This window comes from Sorghum bicolor, chromosome 5, assembly GCF_000003195.3.
Source record: "Sorghum bicolor cultivar BTx623 chromosome 5, Sorghum_bicolor_NCBIv3, whole genome shotgun sequence".
NCBI classification, from domain to species: domain Eukaryota; kingdom Viridiplantae; phylum Streptophyta; class Magnoliopsida; order Poales; family Poaceae; genus Sorghum; species Sorghum bicolor.
The window spans coordinates 60652596-60675130 of record NC_012874.2 but is presented as its reverse complement, the minus strand read 5'-3'; the positions used below and the strand labels follow the sequence as shown (position 1 = coordinate 60675130).

General features: G+C 45.2%; 3 protein-coding genes and 1 long non-coding RNA gene across 4 annotated transcripts; 2 read left to right on the top strand and 2 right to left on the bottom strand.

The window, feature by feature from the left end:
* Positions 459-2846, top strand: LOC8066047 (protein AUXIN RESPONSE 4). The gene is made up of 2 exons (XM_021461064.1): positions 459-1868; positions 2324-2846. The coding sequence occupies exons 1-2, from the start codon at positions 708-710 to the stop codon at positions 2405-2407; spliced, it is 1245 nt and encodes a 414-aa protein (XP_021316739.1). The 5' UTR covers positions 459-707; the 3' UTR covers positions 2408-2846.
* LOC110435691 lies at positions 4972-7081 on the bottom strand. Its single transcript, XR_002453526.1, has 3 exons — positions 6991-7081; positions 6698-6779; positions 4972-5418 (listed from the first exon to the last, which is right to left on the bottom strand). It is a non-coding gene; the product is annotated as an uncharacterized LOC110435691 (long non-coding RNA).
* Positions 8037-11144, top strand: LOC8066046 (protein AUXIN RESPONSE 4). The gene is made up of 2 exons (XM_002450853.2): positions 8037-9362; positions 10077-11144. Exons 1-2 carry the CDS (start codon positions 8301-8303, stop codon positions 10269-10271), a joined length of 1257 nt encoding a protein of 418 aa, XP_002450898.2. The 5' UTR covers positions 8037-8300; the 3' UTR covers positions 10272-11144.
* Positions 13119-15983, bottom strand: LOC110435396 (uncharacterized protein At3g49140-like). Its single transcript, XM_021460894.1, has 11 exons — positions 15657-15983; positions 15425-15572; positions 15211-15313; positions 15021-15088; positions 14737-14898; positions 14510-14647; positions 14304-14421; positions 14105-14199; positions 13825-13977; positions 13598-13693; positions 13119-13406 (listed from the first exon to the last, which is right to left on the bottom strand). The coding sequence occupies exons 1-11, from the start codon at positions 15920-15922 to the stop codon at positions 13305-13307; spliced, it is 1449 nt and encodes a 482-aa protein (XP_021316569.1). The 5' UTR covers positions 15923-15983; the 3' UTR covers positions 13119-13304.

Genomic DNA, 22535 nt, shown 5'->3' with positions numbered 1-22535 from the left:
TAAAATGAAATACTCCTAGATATTAAGCCAAAACCATGTGTACCCTAGATTTCAAAATACTCCTACATACTAGCTGGCTGATGTTGATCGTTCCATAGTTGAAAAGTAGTGTTTGTGGGAACAAGGTGCAAATAATAATGTATATCTAAATGTATAGCACAAGATATGTATGTAAGGCCTTGTTTAGTTTGCAAAAATTTTTGGATTCGGCTACTGTAGTACTTTAGTTTGTATTTGGTCATTATTGTTTAACCATGGACCAACTAAACTTAAAAGATTCGTCTCGCAAATTATAAGCAAACTATATAATTAGTTATTTTTTATCTATATTTAATATTTCATACATGTGCCGCAAGATTTGATGTGATAGAGAATCTTGAAAAGTTTTTGGATTTTAGGTGCAAAAGAAAACATCTTTTAATTTAGAACTGAGGAAATATTATTCTCAGGTGAAATTTGCTGAATAATTCATTTCCCAAATTGCAGAAGGTTCATAGCTCCAAATTTCCAATGCCCAGTTCTCACTGCACGTGGGCCGGCAACCACAGCAGTCCGCAATCAGCAGCCAGCACGCGCAGATACCCCAGCCAGCGTACAAAGGTTTTTCACAAGCAAAGCACCGAGCAGCTTTCCACGCTTCCCAGTTCCCAGTGCCCACTCCACTCTCCCATCCTCACGCACCGCCGGCGAGCAAACCGAGCCCAGCAATGCCGGCGACAGATCCCCCCGTCGCCGTCACCGACGCGGCGCCCGACGTGGGCGCGCCTCCCCGACGACCATCTTCTCCTCCTCCGCCGCCGCCGCCGGCACCCCGGCCCCTCTCCCTCGCGTCCGCGCTCCCCTTCTGGTTCTACCTCGCTGCCGCCGTCTCCCTCCTCGCGCTCCTCCTCCCCCACCTCCTGCCTCCATCCTCCTCCTCCCCTCTTCCGCCTCTCCTCCGCGAACACCTCGCCGCAGGCCGCGTCCTCAAGCTCGATCCCGCCCCCGGCCTCTTCGCCGTCACCTCCCGCCCCTCCGCCGCCGGCTCCCCCGCCGCGCACCGCGTCCTCGTCCTCCCGGGCCTCGCCGCGGGGTCCCTGTCCTTCCGCCGCGTCCTCTCCTCGCTCTCCTCCCGCGGCGTCCACGCCACGGCGCTCGACCTCCCCGGCCAGGGCCTCTCCCCAGCTCTCCCCGCCGCGCCCGCGCCCGCGCGGACCAGCGCGCTCCGGGAGATCATGGACCGCGGCATCTTCCACGCCTTCGAGCACCTCGTGCAGACGGGCGAGGTCCCGTACCAAGAGGAGGAGGCGGCGGCGCCAGCCGCCGCCGCCCAGAGGTCGCCGCACGCGCCCGACGAGGCGGCCGCGGCCGTCGCGCGCGCCGCGGAGGCGCTCGGCCTCGGCGTGGCCCCCGTCCACCTCGTGCTCCACGACTCCGCGCTCGCGGCCGGGGCCGCGTTCGCGTCGGCGCACCCGGGGGCCGTGCGGAGCGTGACGCTGGTCGACGCCGCCGCGTCGCTGCCGGCGTTCCCTGCCGCGGTCTTCGACGTGCCCGTGCTGGGGAGGCTGGTGCTCCGGGTGCCGGCGCTGTTCCGCGGCCTGCTGCGGCTGTGCTGCGCCCGGGGGGTTGGCGCCGAGGAGGCAGAGGCGTACCGGGCAGCGATGCGGGGGGAGGGGAAGGCTGAGGGGGTGGTCGAGGCATGGAAGGCGATGAACCACAGCTTTCAGCTTGGGGAGTGGAGGGGTTCTTCGGAGGAGGTGAGGAGGCTGCCAATGCTGGTGCTGTGGTCGGGTTCTTGGTCAGACATGTGGATCGACGAGGGGAAGAAAGTGGCGGCTGCGTTGCCTGATGCCAGATTTGTCTACCATTCCGGCGGCCGATGGCCTCAGGTTAGTGTGGTGATTTAAATTTACTTGTCAATTTCATCGTATGGAGTTTGAATTGAGATTGAACCAAATGCTATACTGCAAATAAATTTCCTAATTTTTGGAGATGATGGTCAACATTGGGCACTCCACAACTTTTCCAGCTTGTTGTGAATTTTGTCAGTGAAATTTCTTTAACTTGATTCTTTTACATGTGATAATTAGCGAAAGATGCCAATCATTCCAAGAATAGGTACTATTGTGACTTGTGAACCTCATTACTAAATTTCGGGGTCTACTTTCATTCCCTTCACTGAATTGACTGTCCATGTTCTTATTGTATCTCCATTTTTATTTCAGAAGTCTCACCTTAGTCCTTGGCACAACTGCATTTTGAAGCAGGCATTGCTAATTTAATATTTGCATCCCCCATTATAATAACTAAGTACCAAGCTGAGATGACGATTTTGTTGTTGTAGGTCGACGCCTTTGAGGAAATCTCAGGGCTGATAACCGAGTTTGTAACCTCATCTGAAGCAGCAGCAGGTGGTCACAATGAGTAGCCCTCTGTATGACGCCCTATGAGTTCACGACCTTGGTGAAAGATCAAGATCCTAGTTTCGAAAATGCCATATATATGTGCACACATATGGTTCGATCAAACAAGATTGCTCTGCCTTTTACAAATTGGTAGCTCCTGCTGCCAGCATGAAACACTTACAGAAGTGCAGTTATCAAGTTCATGTAAGGATATACTCCTTTGAGGATCGTTGAGCAAATCTAACCTGGAGCAGCTTCAGATCTTTTAGTTGGTGCGTGACAAGTGCAGCTTGAGATTTTTGTTCCTGCAGAGTTTCTGCTTACAGCGTGTGTACTGAGTTCTTACACTAGCGTGTTTTGTACTTTGTTGCTAAATGGGGTGCTTGTTGTCTTGCTTGAATTGTAAGGCCTTGTTTATAGTTCGTGGGTAAAAAATTTTTAGGTGTCACGTCGGTTGTTTTATAAAATGACGGAAGGGGTGTTTTGATACTAATTAAAAAAACTAATAACGTAACTCGTGGAAAACCGCGAGACGAATTTATTAAGCCTAATCAATCCATTATTAGCACATGTGGGTTGTTGTAGTAATTATGGTTAATTATGAACTAATTAGAGTAAAAAGATTTGTCTCCTAGTTTTGTAAGATCTCTAGTAGTCTAGGATGGCCTAGAGGGGGGTTAAATAGGCCTGTCAACTCAAAACATTAACTTTAATCAGTTTCACCAGACAAGGGCGCCACTGTCGTCTTACCAAGGCGCCACTGCCAGCCTACTAAGGTGGCATCACAGAGAGCAATAAAATATATTCAAAAGGTACTTTAAGAAATTTAGATTAGGTAAATTTCTCAGCTCCCGCATTCATCGAAACAACCACCACAGCTGGTTCTGAAACCTGGGATGCGCAAGGAAGCACCGCTGACGAGCGGGAGACCTTCACGGGCTGCACCGCTGGCCGACCCTGATCTTCTGTGAAGGGTTCAAGTTGGAGCACGCCTGTCGGGACTCAAAAGATGGTGAACTATGCACGGCGGAGATGGTGAACTATGCAGGGCTAAGAGCAACTCCAGCAGTGGCACCTAAATCAGGGCCCCTACTTTTGATTTGGGTGCTGCCTCCTATTTTTGTTGGCTCATATTTTTGATTCTACTCCAACAGCGCCCCCCAAATTGAGGCCCTCAAACCTATTTCGCTAGAGAATGACAAATGGAACCTATTTGTCATTGTCTCTTCTTCCTTTGTACATGGAGCTCGCCGTAGATGGATTCGACTGGAGCTTGTGCTCGAGCTTGAGGGGCGTCGCGTCCGCACAGCGGAGTAGGGTCTCGCACGGCAGGGGGCAGCGCAACCACACGGCAAGGGGCGTCGCGCCCCGCGCGGCGGAGCAGGGCTCCAGCAGTGGGGCAGCGCGATTGCGTGCGAGGGACAGTGCGCCCGTGCCGTGGAGCAGGAACTCACACGTCGGGGGGCGCCTACACCGAGGGAGAAGAGCTCGCGCCGGGGAGGGAGTGGCGCACGGGGAGCCCGCGCGGAGGAGAGCGGCAGGGTCGCCGGTGATGTCGCAGGGAAGAGAGCTCACCAGCCGAGGAAGGTGGGCCGCCGCGCCAGACGTGAGGCGGATAGCCGCGCTCGCCGGATGGGAGGGAGGCGCTCGCCGTAGAGGAGGGAGACGCGCCCGAGCAGAGAAGACCATACGATGTAGGGCAGAACGAGCAGATCGGGGCCGGTTTGTTGGGCCAACAGGAATTGGGGCTGCAGGGAGGATTTGGGGTCCCAACTAAATATGGGGTTTTGAGTAGGTGCCCTGCTAGAGTATGATTTTTGGCCTGAGCACTCATATTTAGCTATTGGGGCTCAAGTAGGGGTTGCTGGAGTTGCTCTAACAGCAGCACACACAAATACGTTCCTCACACGGCTATGCCAACTTGATGGATTTGTGCTAAGATTGTGATAATGAGTTTCGATTCTAAGATCTAAACATCTATATTATGATCCTTGGAATGGTTTCAACGAAGCAGGTTAAGGGGCTTGTTCGGTTCCTGGGAATCCATCTCCTAGAGCAATTCCTACCGAATTGCTAAGCTAATTATATATAAGATTTTGATCAGCCGGAACTATTTCCGATGCAATTTGGAAGAACCGGACGTACGACCCCTAATTTTGTCTAGAAATACACCGTTTTAGAAAAATCTTTTGCCATCAGACGTAAGGTTAGTGTATATTTTGAATCTATTAGAGCAAGTTCAAGAACCACTACACCACAGCCCCAGAGTAACGTTGCACGATGGGTATCAATATAGAGACGTCCCATCGGTCGCTACAGATCTATGGCGACACTTAACAGCTGACGCTGAATATGGCGTCGGTATAGGCTATAGCGACCGACATGTTTTTAGCGATCGATGATTTGATTATTTGTTGAACAAATACCGACCAAAGTGTTGATGACATATATATGTTATACCGTCCAAAGTACCAAGGCTACTAGAAACTATACTAACTAATAATCAAACGCCATGATCACATGAGCCAAATACATATTTTCAATCCTGCTTTATCAAATGCATCACTGTTTGATATTTTAAACATACATAGAAGCTCACATTCAATGTCAGACATAGAATAAGTCATAACATAGGAGTATTTCATTCATGCCAAACAAATGGCACATTTAACACATTTAACAGCCATGGGTACAATGATGTTCGCAACAACGACATAAGTTTGCCTTGCACACACCACAACTAACATGCCCATGTTACAGCACAACTAACAAGTCTGCATTGCATACTACAACTAACATGCTCATGTGGGAACACAACTAACAGGCATGTCCTTGGAGTTCTTTTCATAATCTAACATCATGCAACAAAGGAACCAACATCCATGAGCAAGCAGTACTTTACAAAATGGTATGGCATCCCATACACAACAACATGGATCATCGATGTTTTGCCACCTCACAAAATGATCAGGTCACCACAAAATGATCAGGTCACATCTCCATCTGCTTCGGTGAGTTTTCTGGATATCCCCTCCTACAAGACCAACATACCACAAGTATGAGCAGTTTTTTTAAAAAATATCTCTTCAATTTAAAAGGCCTCTTGTTGTGATACAGAACTGCTTGCTTTGGTCTCTAGTATTTTGGTACAGCAAGTCAAGTACTTTTCCATAGAAAAAATGAATGTGTGTATCACCTATTGTATAGAAGAGCTAGTGTATCAGGAACTACTATGCCTATGTGACAGAACCTCCTACTGAAGACAAGATTTGCATTTAATGGTTGAATACATCCATGGGCTAAAACAATGTAGTGTTCTATATGAGAAGGAAAACATATTTTGTTGTAGGTGTTTGTTCTGGACAAATATTATTATAGAAATCTGCTTGACTTCTTACAATTTGCAGGAGATATGTATCAAAGTTGCACTCAATATGACACTTATATTAATCTGCTAGCTAGGACAAATCTATTCTAGATTAAACTTATATTAGTCTATTCTGTATATTCTAGAAGAGCTAACTTCTCCATGTAAGGTCCATGTCCTGTACCCTTTTAAAAACCCATCACATATCAAATGCTCACGTACTTCACTTCTCTCTTTCCAAAATGAGTTAACACACTTTGTACAAGGGCATAATATCTTGCTTCCTACAGCTGAATTCTCAAATGCAAAAGCTATGAAATTGTTCACCCCTTGTTGATACATCTTGGTGTGCCTACATGCAGTTTTTAAGTTAATTCCTATGTTAACTGAAGATAGAACTTTTAGTCTTTCTATCTAAAAATAGTGTTTGTACCTAGCATCATTATCGATCCATGATTTATCCATCCTTCTTTGTGAAATATCAAGCAACTTTAGAAATGAACTATAAAATAAATAAATACCATAAGCAGCTTTAATTACCCACCAACAGATCATGCTAATACTAACCAAGATAATCGGATAAAACAAGAAAAGGTTGCAAAGAACGGAAATGAAAATACCCTGATATTGCAGTTATTATGTTATGGCAACGAATCTTTGTTTGTATCTGATCATTTGCTCCTAATAGCCTTCCTAACTGGATATGCAAACTATAAAGTATCCAGCCTCAAAGCCCAACTATAAATAAATTCTAAACTGAATCAAAGCATCTAGAGAGCAAAACAGGGAATCGCTAATCCTTCCGTGCAGATTGCAATCCTTCTGTGCAAAAGAAAACAAGCTAATACCTATTGTATTGCAAGTGTACAGGCATACTAAAAAGCAACAAGCTAGATTGGAGCAGCGACCTAGAACAGGGAGGGGATTGGAGGCCGGGGGTACTTACGAACCGAGGGGGTGCTCCAGCTTGAACGAGCTCCTCGCTCCTCTTGGTGTGCTCGATCGCACGTGGAACAGAGAGCAGCGACCTGGAACAGAACAAATCGGGTCTGGTCAGGGGGCAATCAAATCAAACCCAGTCCAAACGAATCGATTGGAGCCTGCGGGTGTTCACTGGACGGATGGATTCATGGGTGGCTGGAGTGGCGGCTGATTGAATGTGGGATTGCCGGCGGAGGGGAAGGGACGGTGAGCGAGAGGGAAGAAATGGTGCGGGGAGGAGTGGGCATTGGGAGTTACTCCTCAAGGTCACAGTCGCCGCCGCCAGTCGCCTACGCGCCACCGCCTCCTCTTCTCTATTTCGGACGCATAGGAGTGGACGGCAGGAGGGGATAACATAGAGTTTGGGGCTCTTATTTGGGCCACTTTAGTTTTCAGCTTCCCGTGTACCTTTCTTTTCCTTTTCATTTCCCGCGATGGGCCCTTCTAAACGGGCGCCGAAGGGGTACGGCCCTATTCCGACCAATGGTGGGCTCTCTTTGATGAACTGTTCCGACAAATCGTTGAACCATATAGCCTAAAATTTATAACGACCGATGCTGAAATGCCAAACAAATGTTTTCCGACATATAATCGGTAGACATGGTATACCGACTGAATATTGAATGGTACTAGTTCATTTATAATGACACATATGTGACGCTGTATTAGGGCTGTGGTGTAGTGAACTTGACTATTCTTATTGTTGAGGTTATTTTAGAATTTGCATAGCAAAAGGTAGGCTCCAACAGATGTGTTATCTAGTTTTATAAAATATAAAAGTAACTCCAACAGATATGCTATCCATGTTATCTGGACTATTTTTATATTTTTAAAGCAAGAATTAAAGTCCAACATGTGTGCTATCTGGTTTGCTAAAATAGCAAGTTTGCTATCCCAAACTTTTGCTTGTCATATATAACATGTCGTCCTCACTAGCTATCCTATACAAAGGTTGTTGTGGAACTCTATGTTTTGAGTAAGTTTTTTTATTTTACACAATAGTTAAATATTGTATTTTAGAATATAATTTTACGTAGTCTCTTACAGATGCTCTAAAGTTGGCTATCCCTTAATTTTTTTGATAGCTATATATAGCAAACCACTGATACTAGCTATTTGGTTTTGTAAAATAGCAAGATTGTTATGGACTTCTTCTTTTTTAAAAGAGATTTTCTATTTTACAAAATGTCTAAACAATAAAATTTGGTTACTAATTTTAGCTTTAGAATTTAGGACCTTGGAGTCCCAAAACTGTGTAAACTTGGTTAGGGATCCGTGTCTTGTGTGTTGTAGACCAAAAAAATTAGAAAGTATCTAAACACTTATTTGAATGTAAAATTTACAGCCAAAAGTTTTGGGAGTAAAGATTTGAGATCTAAACAGACCTAAGTTGTTAGAGTTACTCTTAGCGTAAAAAATTAGCAGCTAAATTTTAGGATTAATGGACCAACATGTCGTTTGCACAGAAGGCGTGTCAACAACGATAGCAGCTTTTCAACTACCTACTGCACTCACCAACGCCGCTAGCGAGTAGCGATAGCGACCAAACCAAGCCAAAAAAAAAAAAAATGCCTGCGGACGATCCGCTCGCCGGAGCCACCGGCGGCGCCGCCATGGCATCGGACGACGGCGCGCCTCGCAGCCCACCCACACCACCTCCGCCCCGCCCTGTCTCCTTCAGCTTCTTTTTCTACCTCGCCGTTTATGTCTTCCTCCTCGCGCTCCTTCTTCCCCGCCTTCTTCCTTCGTGGCCTTGGCGTGCTTTCCAACGGGACCAATTCATCGTCTGTGGCGTGCTGAACCTCGATCCCGCGCCGGGCGTCTTCGTCATGACCTCCCGCCTCGAGAGCGTCTCGCCCACGCACCGCGTCCTCATCCTCCCCGGCCTCGCCACGGGAGCCTTCTCCTTCCGCCGCCTCTACAGGTCCCTCGAATCCCGTGGCCTCCACGTGGTGGTCCTCGACCTCCCAGGCCAGGGCTTCTCGCCAGCGCCACCTGCTGCGCGCGGCGCCGCGCGCGTTATCCAGGAGATCATGAACCCCGGTGCCTTCCAACAAGCCTCGTCCCCGTACGCGCCTGCTCAGGAGGCGGCCGCGGCCGTCGCCCGCGCCGCGGAGGCGCTGGGCCTGGGCGTCGGCGGCGGGGCCTTCCACCTCGTGCTCCATGACTCCGCGCTCGCTGCCGGTGCCGCGTTCGTCGCGGGGGCCAACCCGGGGACGGTGGTCCGGAGCGTGACGCTGATCGACGCTACCGCGTCCGAGGAGCCGGCGTTCCCCGCCGCGATCTTCAGCGTGCCCGTGGTTGGGAAGCTCGTGCTGCGGGTGCCCCCTCTGTTCCGCTGGCTGCTGCGGCGGTTCTGCGCGCGCGGGATGGGAGCCGAGGACGCGGATGCGCACCGGGCGTTGATGCTGGTGAAGGGTCAGGCGAGGGTGGTTGAGGCCTGGAAAGCCATGAATCACAGCTTTGATCTGGCGGAGTGGAGAGAATCTTCCGAGGAGGTGAGGAAGCTGCCGATGATGGTGCTGTGGTCGGGCACTTGGTCGAGCAGGTGGAGCAGCGAGGGGAAGAAGGTTGCGGCTGCGTTGCCAGACGCCAAATTCATCCATCATTCCGGGGGCCGATGGCCTCAGGTCAGTTTGATGCTTAACTCTACTCTACTACTACTCCCTCGATCATGAGTAGCTTTCCAACGTCTAGTGAACAACCGTGTATCCATCCATCCACAAGGCTCATATATGCAGAGTTATTAATATCTAAATAGATTTTTTTGACAAACTTCAGGCCTATATACTAGACCAATATTGCACACTCCACACACCTGATTGATCTGCTCATACATCGTCGCCCTTCCCCAACTTGTTACTTAATTTCGGTGGGATTTCTTTGAAGTGCTTCTTGGCTTTGTTTAGGTTACCCCAAAAACCAAAAAGTTTTGAAGATTCTTCGTCACATCGAATCTTGCGGCATATGCATTAAGCATTAAATATAGACGAAAACAAAAACTAATTACACAGTTTGCCTGTAAATCGCGAGACGAATCTTTTGATCCTAGTTAATCTATAATTAGATAATATTTGCCACAGACAAATGAAAGTGCTACGGTAGCGAAATCAAAAAAAATTCGCATGTAAACGAAAGTGTCTAGTTTCTGTCGCAATTCTTATTTTATAACTACACACTCTGGAGTCTGGACTCGGGAGTTGTACTTCACCCATCAGCCCCTTAGACACTTCTCGGTTTTCAGTCGGGCATTGCTAGTTCGGTATGTGCCCTCTTGTAATAGCTACTCATGTGGCAAGCTGAGACGACGACGATGATGCTATTGTTTTCATGGCTTTGCTCAGGAGGATGCTCCTGAGGAAATCTCGAAGGTGATAACGGAGTTTGTAACCACATTTGAGGAAGCAGCAGGTGGCTACCACCTATCTCGGAGTTTCAAGGGTTTCAATCCTTTTGCTGCAGAAAGGGTAAACTACATTTTTCAATCTTCAATTTGCACCTCAATCCAATTTTGTAACCTGAACTCAAAAACCAGGTAACAGACACACTCTAATTGCTGAAACCAGACAGATTTGATCCCCTGGCCGGTTTCATAGGTTGTTTTCTATTTTCTAAAAATAATAAATATCTGGTTTGATATCTTAAAATTCATAATTAATTTGTCTTAAATCACAAAACTATACGTCGATCTGAAGACTCGATCTGCCTCCCCCATCGCGAGCTCGGAGTGGAGTCGAGTACCTCGAAGCCAACGTCGACTCGGAGTCCTATCTAGACGTCGAGTCTTGATTTTTTACTCTCTTTCCTCGTTAAATTGCATGCCATGTCACCAAAGTGTCTACGTGGCACTGTAATTAATAAGGATAGACTCCATGATGGAGTCTGCACTGTGAGTGTCCTTATTGCTTGTAGTCATGCTCATTATTTATTAAAATAACTCTAAATAGAGTATCAGCAGATTTAGATAGATAGCACTTTTAGAAGAAAACTGAAACTACTTTCATATCTTCTGATTTAAAGCAAATTAATTATGAACTTTTAGATATCAAACTAGATTTTTATTATTTTTTAAAAATAGAAAACCACCTTTGAAACCAGTTAGATGACTAAATTTATCTGGTTTCAATAGTTGGAGGGTGTCTGGTCTTGTAGTTGAGGGTTGAAAATCAAACTTACTTGTAACTTGAAGGTTGAAAAATGTACTTTGCCCTTATGGAAATACCTTATGCGCATATATGTGGTTCACTCAAAGGAAGTTGCTCTGCCTTGGCCCTTGGAGAAGCTGTGGCTACTGTTGTGAGCTGTCAGCAAGAAAAACTTACCTATGTATGGCCATCACGTTCATGTATATAATATCCTCGTTTAAGAATCAGTTGATGCAGTGACAAAGTGTAACTTGAGGTTTTTGTTTCTGCCTTTCAGAAGAGTTTCTGTTGTTTGATTTGATGCAAGGACAAGTAAAACTGAGTTCTGACTTGCGCTAGTGTAGCTTTTCACTTGTTGATACTTCATCTCTACTTGCATTCTAAAACCGTGACATACTGGGACCGAGGATAGGCAATCTGTTGGAGATGCCCCTAAGGGCACTCACAATGCAAGACTCTATCATAAAGTCCAAGACACTTAATTACATATTATTTATGGTATTTTGCTGATGTGGTAGCATATTTATTGAAGAAAGGGGTAGAAAAAATAAGACTCCAAGTCTTATTTAGACTCCAAGTCCACATTGTTCGAGGTAATAAATAACTTTAGACTCTATGATAGAGTCTGCATTGTGAGTGCCCTAAGCTTCATTTGAAATTTAAAATCCCAAGCCCCCTCGGTCCATGATCTAAGGCCATCCTCAATGGGAGTTTCATGACACAGTTTCCAACACATTTATATTTTGGAAACAGTGCATAGGAGTTTCATGGGGATAAAACTCTCTCTACTCCCATGAAACTCTTATCATCTCTCTCTTCATTAATATAGCGCCACATCAGCATATTTAATGTGCATAAAACTCTAATGAAACCTCCATTGAGACTGGCCTAAGAACAAGCCTTTTTCTTTGAGAATGTGCCTAAGGCCAGTCTCAATGCATGTTTCATGAGAGTGTCATGCACATTAAATAGGATGCCACATAAGTAAAATTGCTGACTTGGCACAGTTATTAAATGAAGGAGTTTCATCAGATGAGAGAGGAGTTTCATCCCTATGAAACTCTTGTGGCTCGGTTACCTAGTTTATAGTCTTAGTAACTGTGTCATGAAACTATGCATTGAGACTGACCTAAGAACAACCTTGAAACTTGTGATTGCCTCCAAACACCAAATCAATGGCAAGCTCGAAGGTTATACCATAACTTTCATGGACATGACCAAGAATTTATTTCGCCAAATTAATTTCCTACCATGTGAATGAAGTTACCACATAGATCGATCGAATTAAATCAGGACTTCTGTTGTGGTGATTGCCCTTCTTGATGTGTATTCCTAGGAAACAGAAGGCCGTGTATTTACTTCTCTGCAGAGAACTCTGAAGTGTCCTGCAGTTCAAATGATTCAGAAATGATAACCACATGATAATGCAATGCAATTAACTTGTTTAAGTTAATATTATTTTTTCTAAGTTGCTCTTTCCAGAATTCACATAATTTTCTTATTTAAGTGTTGGTGATGACTAGTTACCAATGGCAATGTAATTGGATTAATAGACTCATAAAATGACAAGCGTAGCATACCTTTGTAGGGAAAGCAAATCTTAATGTCTGTACTTGAGTTCCTGAGCACACTCTCAGGTCCAAACCAAGGCAGTCCACTCCGATCACTGCTGCCTCCTGTGTAAATGTAAACGGGAAATGTTTTAGTACCAAACACAATGTGCTTCAGTTCCATAAACTTAAAAAGGTGCTGCCAATCTATCTGAAGGAACTGTGCCGCTGCTTGAATGGCCTTGCACCTCCAGCAGAGAGATTTCAGAGCCTATATGATCTTGTTACGTTTGGTGCAGAATGCGCGATGAATGATGATGTCCGGCTCAGCCTTTTGGTATTCTTCAACCTTTACCTTGGGCTACTTTTTTTTTCCTCTCAATGGGTCACTTTATGTGTTGCTTGCATTGTAAAACTCGTGGGCGTGTTACTAATAACTCTTGCTAGCATTTATGTTTTTACCAAACATGGCATGGTAGTATAGTAGCATGTATTCAGTTTAGCATTGTTTTGAGGTAGCTTTGTTCTGAGTAATCACTTGTTTAGGTTTACTCATACAATCAATCTTTCACTGTGTTCCAAAGACGACCTAAGTGAGCTACAATTTTGAATATGTTCATTGTTCTGCCCATTAACTTTGGAGAGCTGATTTATCCCAGAACATACGTGGAAGCAGGGCCTCTCGCTCTGGTTATGAAATTGGATGTTTTTCTCTCCCTCTCCTTTTATTTGTGATGATGACCCCAAAAATCGAAATCATAATGCTGAGCTAAAAAGTCACGGAGTATGCCATAACCTTTCTTGAACGTGGCCAAGAGCTTATTTGCTAAACTGATTTCCTACCAAATGAACAAAGTTATTATCACACTAAATTACATCATGAATTCTGTTGTGCTTGTGGCGATTGCCCTTCTTGATGTGTATTCCTAGGAAACAGCAGCTCATGTATTTGCTTCTCTGCGGCGAACTCGGAAGTAGCCTGCATGCAGCAGAAGATCAGGATATGATAATGCAAGCAAGTGCCTTCTTTCAGTCAATAGTATATATTTTTTTGAAGTTGTTATTCTCAGAATCCCCATAAATCCACTTATATAAGCACCAATGTCTCATCAACGAGTGTAATTGGATCAGTATTTTCATTGAGAAAGAGATAGAGAAAAAGCACCAGACCTTGGTAGGGAAAGCAAATCTCAATGTCTGCACTTGAGTTCCTGAACACACTCTCAAGTCAAATCCAAGGCAGTCCACTCCGATCACCGCTGCCTCCTGCAAAAACATAACCGGGGCAGATATCAGCACCAAACCTTTGAGAGATGGTGAATTGCTCTTCCATGATTTCCAGTGTTGAAATCATGGAAGGGTTCTCGCTCGCAATCAATCTGAACAAACTCATGTACCTCTACTTGAATGGCCTTGCACCTCCAGCAGAGAGATTTCAGGGCCTGTGTGATCTTGTCTCCACCAGCTCTCAGGCGCGATATTACGTTTGGTGCAGAATGCGCAATGATGTCGGGCTTAGCCTTTTGGTATTCTTCAATCTTTACCTTTGGCTACATGTTGATAGTTTAAACTATGGTCACCAAATACATAATATACCAGCACTACAGTTTGATAGCAATTTGCATCGTGAAGCTAGAATTGCGAGAAGGGACATGTCAAAATATGAAAGAAGCATGCCTCAGTTCCATATGCAGTGATCAACTCAATGCTGAGGACCTCGACCTTGAAAAAGGTGGCACCACTCTCCTTTTTATCTTCCTTTGGCGCATCACCTGTCATGAATTCAGAAACCTGTAAGAAGCACATGTTGCCATAATAAAATGCAGACATTGCTGAATACAAGAAGGTTGATATTTATCATTCACAGCAGCTATACTTGATATATGCTTGGCAACCATGGTGCTCTCCTCAGCAAAGGCAGGTCTCAGCTGGCCCTCGACAACAAGGCTTGCAGGTGGACGGTCCAACCAGTCTATGTTATTCTTGGTTGCAGTCTGGGAATAATGGATTTAGTTAAGAGTACAGTTCCAGACAACACATGCTAATGTAAAACCTTACATATCATAAACTTGAATCATGTACCTCTACGATCATCCTTGCAAAGTACAATGGATGGCAAGAATTCACGGTCTCGAGGTTGGACCAGCTTGGTAGGTCGTCGTCATCGTCCTCGTCCTCATCGTCATCTTCGTCGTCCTCATCAACCGAAAACACACCCTCCTGCATGTTTTACATACATCTAGGTAAATCAACAACCTCTCTGGAGTGTAGACAACAGAAATCAGGAGCAGGTTGAGGTTCATCCTAACCACGTCGTTGAAGTCGTCATCAAAGTCGCTTTCCTCGTCGTCGTCGGAGCCGTCATCGTCCTCATCGCCGTCATCATCTTCTTGTGCAAAATCTGTGCCTGAGGCTGCTGCGAGATCCAAGTCGGCAAAGACCTGCGTGTTATCCAATCCGATGATAACGTGCTGCACACATGAATCAACATTCAACAACACCAGCAAGGCCGTCGGTGTCAGACACTGACAAATTCATAAGGTGAATGAAACAGGGGGAGGAAATGGGAGGAGGGAGGGAACAGAGGCGTCACCGCGATCTTGTCCTCCCCCATGACGCTCTCCAGCAGCGCGTCCTCGTTGTCGACCTCGAAGTAGATATCTGACAAGATTGATTGCCACACATCAGCTTCGTCAGGAAGGGGGAAAAAAAAGAGTGTCCCACGGCAAGTTACGAGAGCCTGTAGCTGCATTGCATTTGCATCAGCATCATCCAGGAGCTACCTCCGTTCTCGTCGGTGAGGTAGGGGAACTCCGGGAGAATGATCCGCTCCTGCACGCCGTCGCCGACGAGCGTGGAGATCATCACCGTCGCCTTGTTGTTCACCTGCAGTTGATGATTCTCTTAGCATTTCTTTGTGAAGTATGATGAGTGGCAACTGGCAAGCAGAGCCGGAGGGAGAGTGGTGGCTTTCAGGTTGGTCAAAGAGTGGTTGACCTCGACGATTGTTCGGGCGGACTCGGCGTCGGTGAGGTGGGCCGGCTCGCCGTCGTCCAGCTGCACCGCCTCGGCGATCTCCTCGAACGGGTGGTACCTCCCCCTCGCCGGCTGCTCGTCCATGTGGTCCGGCGCCGACGCGACGGCCCTGCATCGTTGGTCGCCAATCAGCTAGCCAGCACCAGCAGGCAGCAGCAGCTGGTAGTTACTACTCCAAGACACACGCACGTACCGGCAATGGCGACCGCGGCTGGCGCCAGAGCCCCGGCGCGCTCGCTCATTATTGTTCCACCAGGCGTGGCAGCGACAGCGAGAGCGGCAGGGAAGGCGACCGTGACACCGGAGAGAGAAGAGGCCCGAGCTGCTGCTGCTGCCGGTGGTGGCTCTTGTTGCGACAACGAAGCTGTGACGCGAAGCGGCAGTGGGAGCGCGGCGGGAGGAGGGGAAGGTGGAGCACGAGGGGTCCGGCGCTGCAGCGGTGGCAGCCGCCGGCAGCATGGTATACCATGGAAGGGGGCCGCGGCGGAGATAGTTTTTAGATAGTTTTGTGTGGCGCCGGCGCCTCTGGCTCCCTATCCCAAACGGGCTGACGCGAATTATGCTGGGGTGACGTCACATCACGTTTCCAGATGAGATAAGCTATTTCTAGGCCTTGTTTAGTTTCTAAAAAATTTTGCAAAATTTTTTAGATTCTCCGTCACATCGAATCTTTAGACTCATGCATGGAGTATTAAATATAGATAAAAATAAAACTAATTGCACAGTTTGGTCGAAATTGACGAGACGAATCTTTTGAGCCTAGTTAGTCCATGATTGGACAATTTTTGTCAAATACAAACGAAAGTGTTACAGTATCGATTTTGCAAAATTTTTTGAAACTAAACAAGGCCCTAAAAACTTTTCGCTCTATCGAGACCCATGTTTTAAATAGCGAACTAAGGTTATGGTGTTTAGCGTTCCGTAATTAGCGTACTTTAGCGGGAAAATTGTACATGAACGCAAATAGCGGCACAATTTTTTTCAAGCTATTTCAGGCTATAGCGTCAAAAATAGCGGGCTATTTTTTCCATGATCAAATGTATAAACTATTAAATATAGATTAAAAATAATTAATTGTACCATTTATATATATTTTGCAAAACAAATATTTTAAACCTAATTAATTTATGATTGGACACCAATTACTATAGTTATACATATGCTACAGTCTATCTATCTATAAAAGAATACAATTATGGGATATGTGGCAACTTGATTCAACTTCGACTAAGTTTAGGCCTTGTTTAGTTCACCCCAAAAATCTTATGGCACATACGTAAAGCATTAAATATAGATAAAAATAAAAACTAATTGCACAGTTTGCCTGTAAATTGCGAGATGAATCTTTTGAGCCTAGTTAGTCCATAATTGGACAATATTTGTCAAATAGAAACGAAAATGCTACAGTAACCCAAAGCAAAAATTTTGAAAACTAAACAGTGCCTTATAATAAATACTATTAACATTTATATTTTTAATTATTATTCTATAGCTAATCTAATGGTACTTATTTTGTATCATAAATGTTAATACGTTTTTATATAAATTTAGTTAAAGTTCAAATAGTTTAGTTTCTCGAAAAGCAAGAGTTGTATTCTTTTATGGACGGACAGAGGACGTGTCAAGGACGAACTGGATTGCACGCATGAATCTTCTCTTACAAGTATTTGTTTTGAAATTAGCAAACTCAAAACCTCTATTCATAACATAATACTTAACTCCTTTCCTAAATGCTACAATGTCTAACTCCTTCGTAATCTTGGGGTTTTATGTATCATGAATGATATTGATCTTCTAAGGATCTACACCTTTGGCCTCCGCTTCAAGAGGAACACCACCTTCGGTGCCAACATCATCGACACTTTTCTTTGATAAGTAATCATCAGCAACACTTTCATCAATATTAGAAGAAAGTTATGCATTATTAGGAGACTACGAATCATACTAGCATGTGTGTCGTCCCCTCATCATCAACACCAATGTACTACTTGTCATTGCTGAACATATGGACCTCCTTACCAAGCTCAAGTTCAGGCTCTAAAGCAACATCTGGTTCGCCGAATGGTGGGATTAGTAGGCTAGGTAGCATTACTAATGTGATCCTATCATGGTTATCATCAATAGGTGGAATGTTCGGGGACTAACATTAGAAGAAATCACAAGTAGAGGCTCTAGTGCATCAAACTCATCAACTCGGCAAAATGTATTGGTAGACACTCGTGCAACAACTTGACGATGTTCCTCTCTCCCTCCCGCCTCGCAAGCTCGGCGGGATTCGGCGCTTTTGAGAAAAATAAGTGTATATTTTCTATTGCGCCGGTGGGAAATTTAGAGAAGTCGCGGGAGTGTTTTCTCACTGAGAAACACTCACCGGACGCTGACCTCAGCGTCCGGTGAGCTTGACCCTGCTAGGGTTAAGCACCGGACGCACTCTGAGAGCATCCGGTGGTTAGCGTCCGGTGTGAGGGGTTTTTACAACCCTCTCTGCGCACGAGTCCGGTGAGCACCGGACCGTCCGGTGCCTAGCGTCCGGTGAGGTCGCGAGTTTGACAAACTCTCTGCGCACGAGTCCGGTGAGCACCGGACCGTCCGGTGCCCATCGTCCGGTGGTGCTGTGCAGGCGCGCGTGCGAAGTAGCCGTTGGCGGCAACAGTCGTTTTCAAACGGCTAGTGACACGTGGCCGATGCCTGAGCACCGGACGCTGGGAGTTGAGCGTCCGGTGGCTCCCTGTGAGCGTCCGGTGCTCACGTGTTTTGCCCAGTGAAGGGGCAACGGCTAGTTTAGCCCTTGGGGCTATAAATAGAAGTGGTGGCCGGCCTTGGCCGGCGCTGAGCACCCTTGGGACTTAGTGTCCATGCTTGGGGAGTGCTAGGAAGGCCTCTAACTCACTTGTGCTTGCAAGAGTGTGAATCAATAGCGAGTGAGTGATTCTAGTGCGTTGCATTGAGAGATTGCATCGAGTGGCACTAGGTGTTCGTGTTGCAAGCCGGTGGTGCTTGTTACTCTTGGAGGTTGCCACCTCCTAGACGGCTTGGTGGCTTGTGACTCCGTCGAAGCACGCAAGGAGATTGTGCGATGCTCCGGAGAAGATATTGTGAGGGTACGGTGCTCACCCCGCGGGGATCGCGAAGAGCAACTCTAGTTGAGCGAGACGTGAAGAGCGACAAGTGGTCCGGCCGGGTCAAGTGCTAGAGCTTGTGGTAAGCACTCCACGTGGGAGAGTGTGACTTGCGGGTCACCACTAGCAAGAGGACCGGCGGCAACCTTGGAGCTTGTCTCAACGGGGACGTAGCTTGGTGGCAACCAAGTGAACCTCGGGAGAAAATCATCGTGTCAACATTGTTCTTCCCGTTGGTTTGCAAGTCCCTAACACAAGCTTGTTCTTACATTCATATAATTGTGCTTGTGTAGTTGCTCTTGTAATTAGTTAGCTTGTGTAGCTTGCTAGTTACCTTCTTGCTTGTGTAGCTAGAAGTAGTTCCCCTTGCGTGACTAATTTTGTTTGTGTAACCTTGTTAGTCACATTGCTTAGTTTATGTAGCTAAGTAAGTTGCGCTCTCTAATTTGGCATTAGTTGCCTTGTTATTGAGCTTGCTAGTGAGCTTAGGAGCTTTGTGCTTTGCCTCACTAGTTTGTGTAGGAGCTCCCTCGGTTTGCTAAGTACTAGTTGCATAGGTTTGTGTGAACTTGCTCCTAGAATTGGTTAGGTGAGCTCTTGCTAAGGTAGCACCTTGCTTGCTTGTTTAGGATCTTTTCAAGGTGCTAGAGAACTTAGATAGAGGGGTGTAGTCTTGGCTAGACCGATAGTTTTAATTCCGCATTTGTTTCGGTTAGCCGGCGCGATAAGTTTTAGAAAGGACTATTCACCCCCCCCTCTAGTCCGCCATCTCGACCCTTCAGTTTTGAAATTAGCAAACTCAAAACCTCTATTCATAGCATAATGCTTAACTCCTTCCCTAAATGCTACAATGCCTAACTTCTTCGTAATCTTAGGGTTTTTTGTATCATGAATGACATTGATCTTCCAAGGATCCACACCTTTGGCCTCCGCTTCAAGAGGAACACCACCTTCGGTTCCAACATCATCGACACTTTTCTTTGATAAGTCATCATCAACAACACTTTCATCAATATTAGAAGAAAGTTATGCATTATTAGGAGACTACGAGTCATACTAGCATGTGTGTCCCCTCATCATCAGCACCAACATACTACTTGTCATTGTTGAACATATCGGCCTCCTTACCAAGCTCAAGTTTAGGCTCTAAAGCAACATCTAGTTCGCCGAATGGTGTGATTAGTAGGCTAGGTAGCATTACTAATGGGATCCTTATCATGGTTATCATCAATAAGTGGAATGTTCGGGGACTAACATTAGAAGAAATCACAAGTAGAGGCTCTAGTGCATCAAACTCATCAACTCAGCAAAATTATTGGCAGACACTCGTGCAACAACTACATTAGTTAGCAACAAATCTAGGCAAGCAACTACACATAGTCCATAGACATGAAATTAATGCACAAGTGAATGGTAGCAAACCACTGAAGGCAAGAGACAATAAAATTTATCCCCATAGTTTGGTTGCTTGCTAGCAACCTATACATGTTATGACGAGTCCCAAAGTGATGATTTGTGTGCTAACTAGTCACTCAAGCTAGACCCAACAACCTGGATACTTCAAGAATCAATCAATAAGAAGCACTCCAACTAGACACAAACATACTACTAGAGATTCCTTTGCAAATGCACAAGGTAGGAGCAAAAGCTCTTGCAAATCAATGATTAGAGGTATAGAACAATCATCAACACTGTCCTCAATGACCACCACTGCTTGAAGCCATCCAAGTAGCAGCAACCACCAAGAGTAATAAGAAAACCATAGCTCAAACAATGAATTAACACCACTTAGATGCATATCAACGAAGCAAATGTACTAGATATCCTGTAATCTCACTTAGGATCAATCACAAGCAAGGAGATGAGTGGGAGGTGTCCCTCCACAACTACCTATTGAAAACCCTCTTAGTTGGGTGTCTCCATTGGCACCAAAGAAGTCCAGTGCCCATTGGACAAGCACCACTAGAACAAAAGCAATACACGAAAGGACAGCTCATGGGATTTAAATCCCCTAACGCTTTCTTCGGTGCTTCATAACAGCACCACATCGGATTAATTCGGTGATACCCCACGCTCTGGCCCAAATCAAACTAGTCATTGTAAAGCCCAATGGCTAGTGGAGTGCATTCTCTAGTGCATCAAACAACAAACTACACCTGGATAATCTAGCATCGTCCAGAGAGGTCCATAAACTGATTTTCCACCACCGAAAAAGGCTAGTGCTCAGCACCCATGACTTATGACGTGTCCTTTGAAAAACTCCTCTCGGTAAATAGTGTGCGCTATGTTTTGGTGCATACTTTTGGCAACCACTGGATAAATATGGTGGCAAACTCTAGCTAGCCTTGACTAAGTGTACCATGCACCCTCCTACTGTAGCACATACTCTAGTGACCCTATAGCCAGGGCACTGAGAGTGCTAAAAAACATCACTAAGTCACAAACTTTGCAAGCATATCAAATTTGCTAACTCCAATATGTTCTAGCATGAACATCTTTACCCTATGCACTGAGGTAGCTTTCAAAAACATTTTGCACTTGCATCTCGCCATGTCACCACGTCTAATGCATATGCAAAATTAGTTCACACCTAATGGCATTTAGATAACCGTTTAAACTTTGGAATTCCCCTCTTAATATTACAACTATCTATCCTAAACCCAAGCACGCACTCTAGAACGTCTCACCCTGCGAAAACAAAACCCTAACATATACATTTTCTCTAGGCTTGTTTTCACCTCCTCATCTTCTTCAAGTATGAGCTTGCTCCATTTGAATTCACCACCTTCATCCAACTCCTAGCCTTGCTCACCATCTTTGTGTGGACTTCACCTAGCTTAATCAATCATATAGCAATAGGTTAGTCCACTATTTGTCTCAATTACCAAAACCAAATATGAAGCTTTCACCCGCCCATGAGGGCAGGGATCAGCAATTGCCCTCAAGCGGACTTCATTGCCTCGTAGGTCTCTGCTGTCAGTCACCACCTCCGTTTGGGTTGTCGCCACCCGAGTCACTGTGCCTTAGGGTTTACCAAGACAAGAGCTAGAGAAACACAAGACTAGAGAGTGGCGGGGAGACGAAGAAGATCAGATCGATGCCCTTATCCACTTGAAACATGACAATATTAGGCTCTATTTAGTTCCCTACCCAAAAAATTTTCATCCATCCCATCAAATCTTTGGACACATACATGAAACATTAAATATAGATAAAAAATAAAATAATTACACAGTTTAGCTGAAAAATCGCGAGACAAATCTTTTAAGCCTAGTTAGTCTATGATTAACCTTAAGTGCTACAGTAACCCACATGTGCTAATGATAGATTAATTATGCTAATAGATTTGTCTTGCAGTTTCCAGACGAGCTATGTAATTTGTTTTTTTATTAGTTTGTAAAAACCCCTCCCGACATCCTTCCGACACATCCGATGTGACACCCAAAGAATTTTCATCTCCAATCTAAACAGAGCCTTATCTATAAAAAATACTTATATGACACACACGCTTGCATCTAGGTCTAAACCCTCCGGGCATGTATAACATGTGACATATTTTAAAAGGGAGGGAGAATTCTGTCCAGCACATAGCGTGACATATTTTAAAAACATGCGAGAATTATAATAAACTGCTTTGGAATAGATGAATAGACATTTTAAAAACGTGGGAGAAATTTGTAATGACACTAAGGGTTTGTTTGCCACAACTCAGTTTTTTTTATCAAACACCATTTTCTAAAATAACTTCATGGGTGAAGCTATTTTCTTCTCTTCTCACAAAGACATGAGTCGAGATAAAGTAACTTATCATAGCTCTCTCATTTTTTTCTTTCATCCAGCTGCTAGTGAACCTGTTTTGCCAAACAATTTTTTTTTCAAAACAGCTTAACTTTATTTAGAAAGTTGCTCATAAAACTCTTTTCTAAAAAAACAAAAACAGCTTCATGACATGT

Coding starts and splice junctions, on each gene's coding strand:
- LOC110435396 (XM_021460894.1), bottom strand. CDS start 15,922: ATGCTGCCGGCGGCTGCCACCGCTGCAGCGCCGGACCCCTCGTGCTCC. Junction 13,978..14,104: donor TCACTGCATATGGAACTGAG/GCATGCTTCTTT, acceptor ATCAACATGTAG/CCAAAGGTAAAGATTGAAGA. Junction 13,407..13,597: donor GATTTGCTTTCCCTACCAAG/GTCTGGTGCTTT, acceptor TGCTGCATGCAG/GCTACTTCCGAGTTCGCCGC.
- LOC8066046 (XM_002450853.2), top strand. CDS start 8,301: ATGCCTGCGGACGATCCGCTCGCCGGAGCCACCGGCGGCGCCGCCATG. Junction 9,363..10,076: donor CCGGGGGCCGATGGCCTCAG/GTCAGTTTGATG, acceptor GGCTTTGCTCAG/GAGGATGCTCCTGAGGAAAT.
- LOC8066047 (XM_021461064.1), top strand. CDS start 708: ATGCCGGCGACAGATCCCCCCGTCGCCGTCACCGACGCGGCGCCCGAC. Junction 1,869..2,323: donor CCGGCGGCCGATGGCCTCAG/GTTAGTGTGGTG, acceptor TTGTTGTTGTAG/GTCGACGCCTTTGAGGAAAT.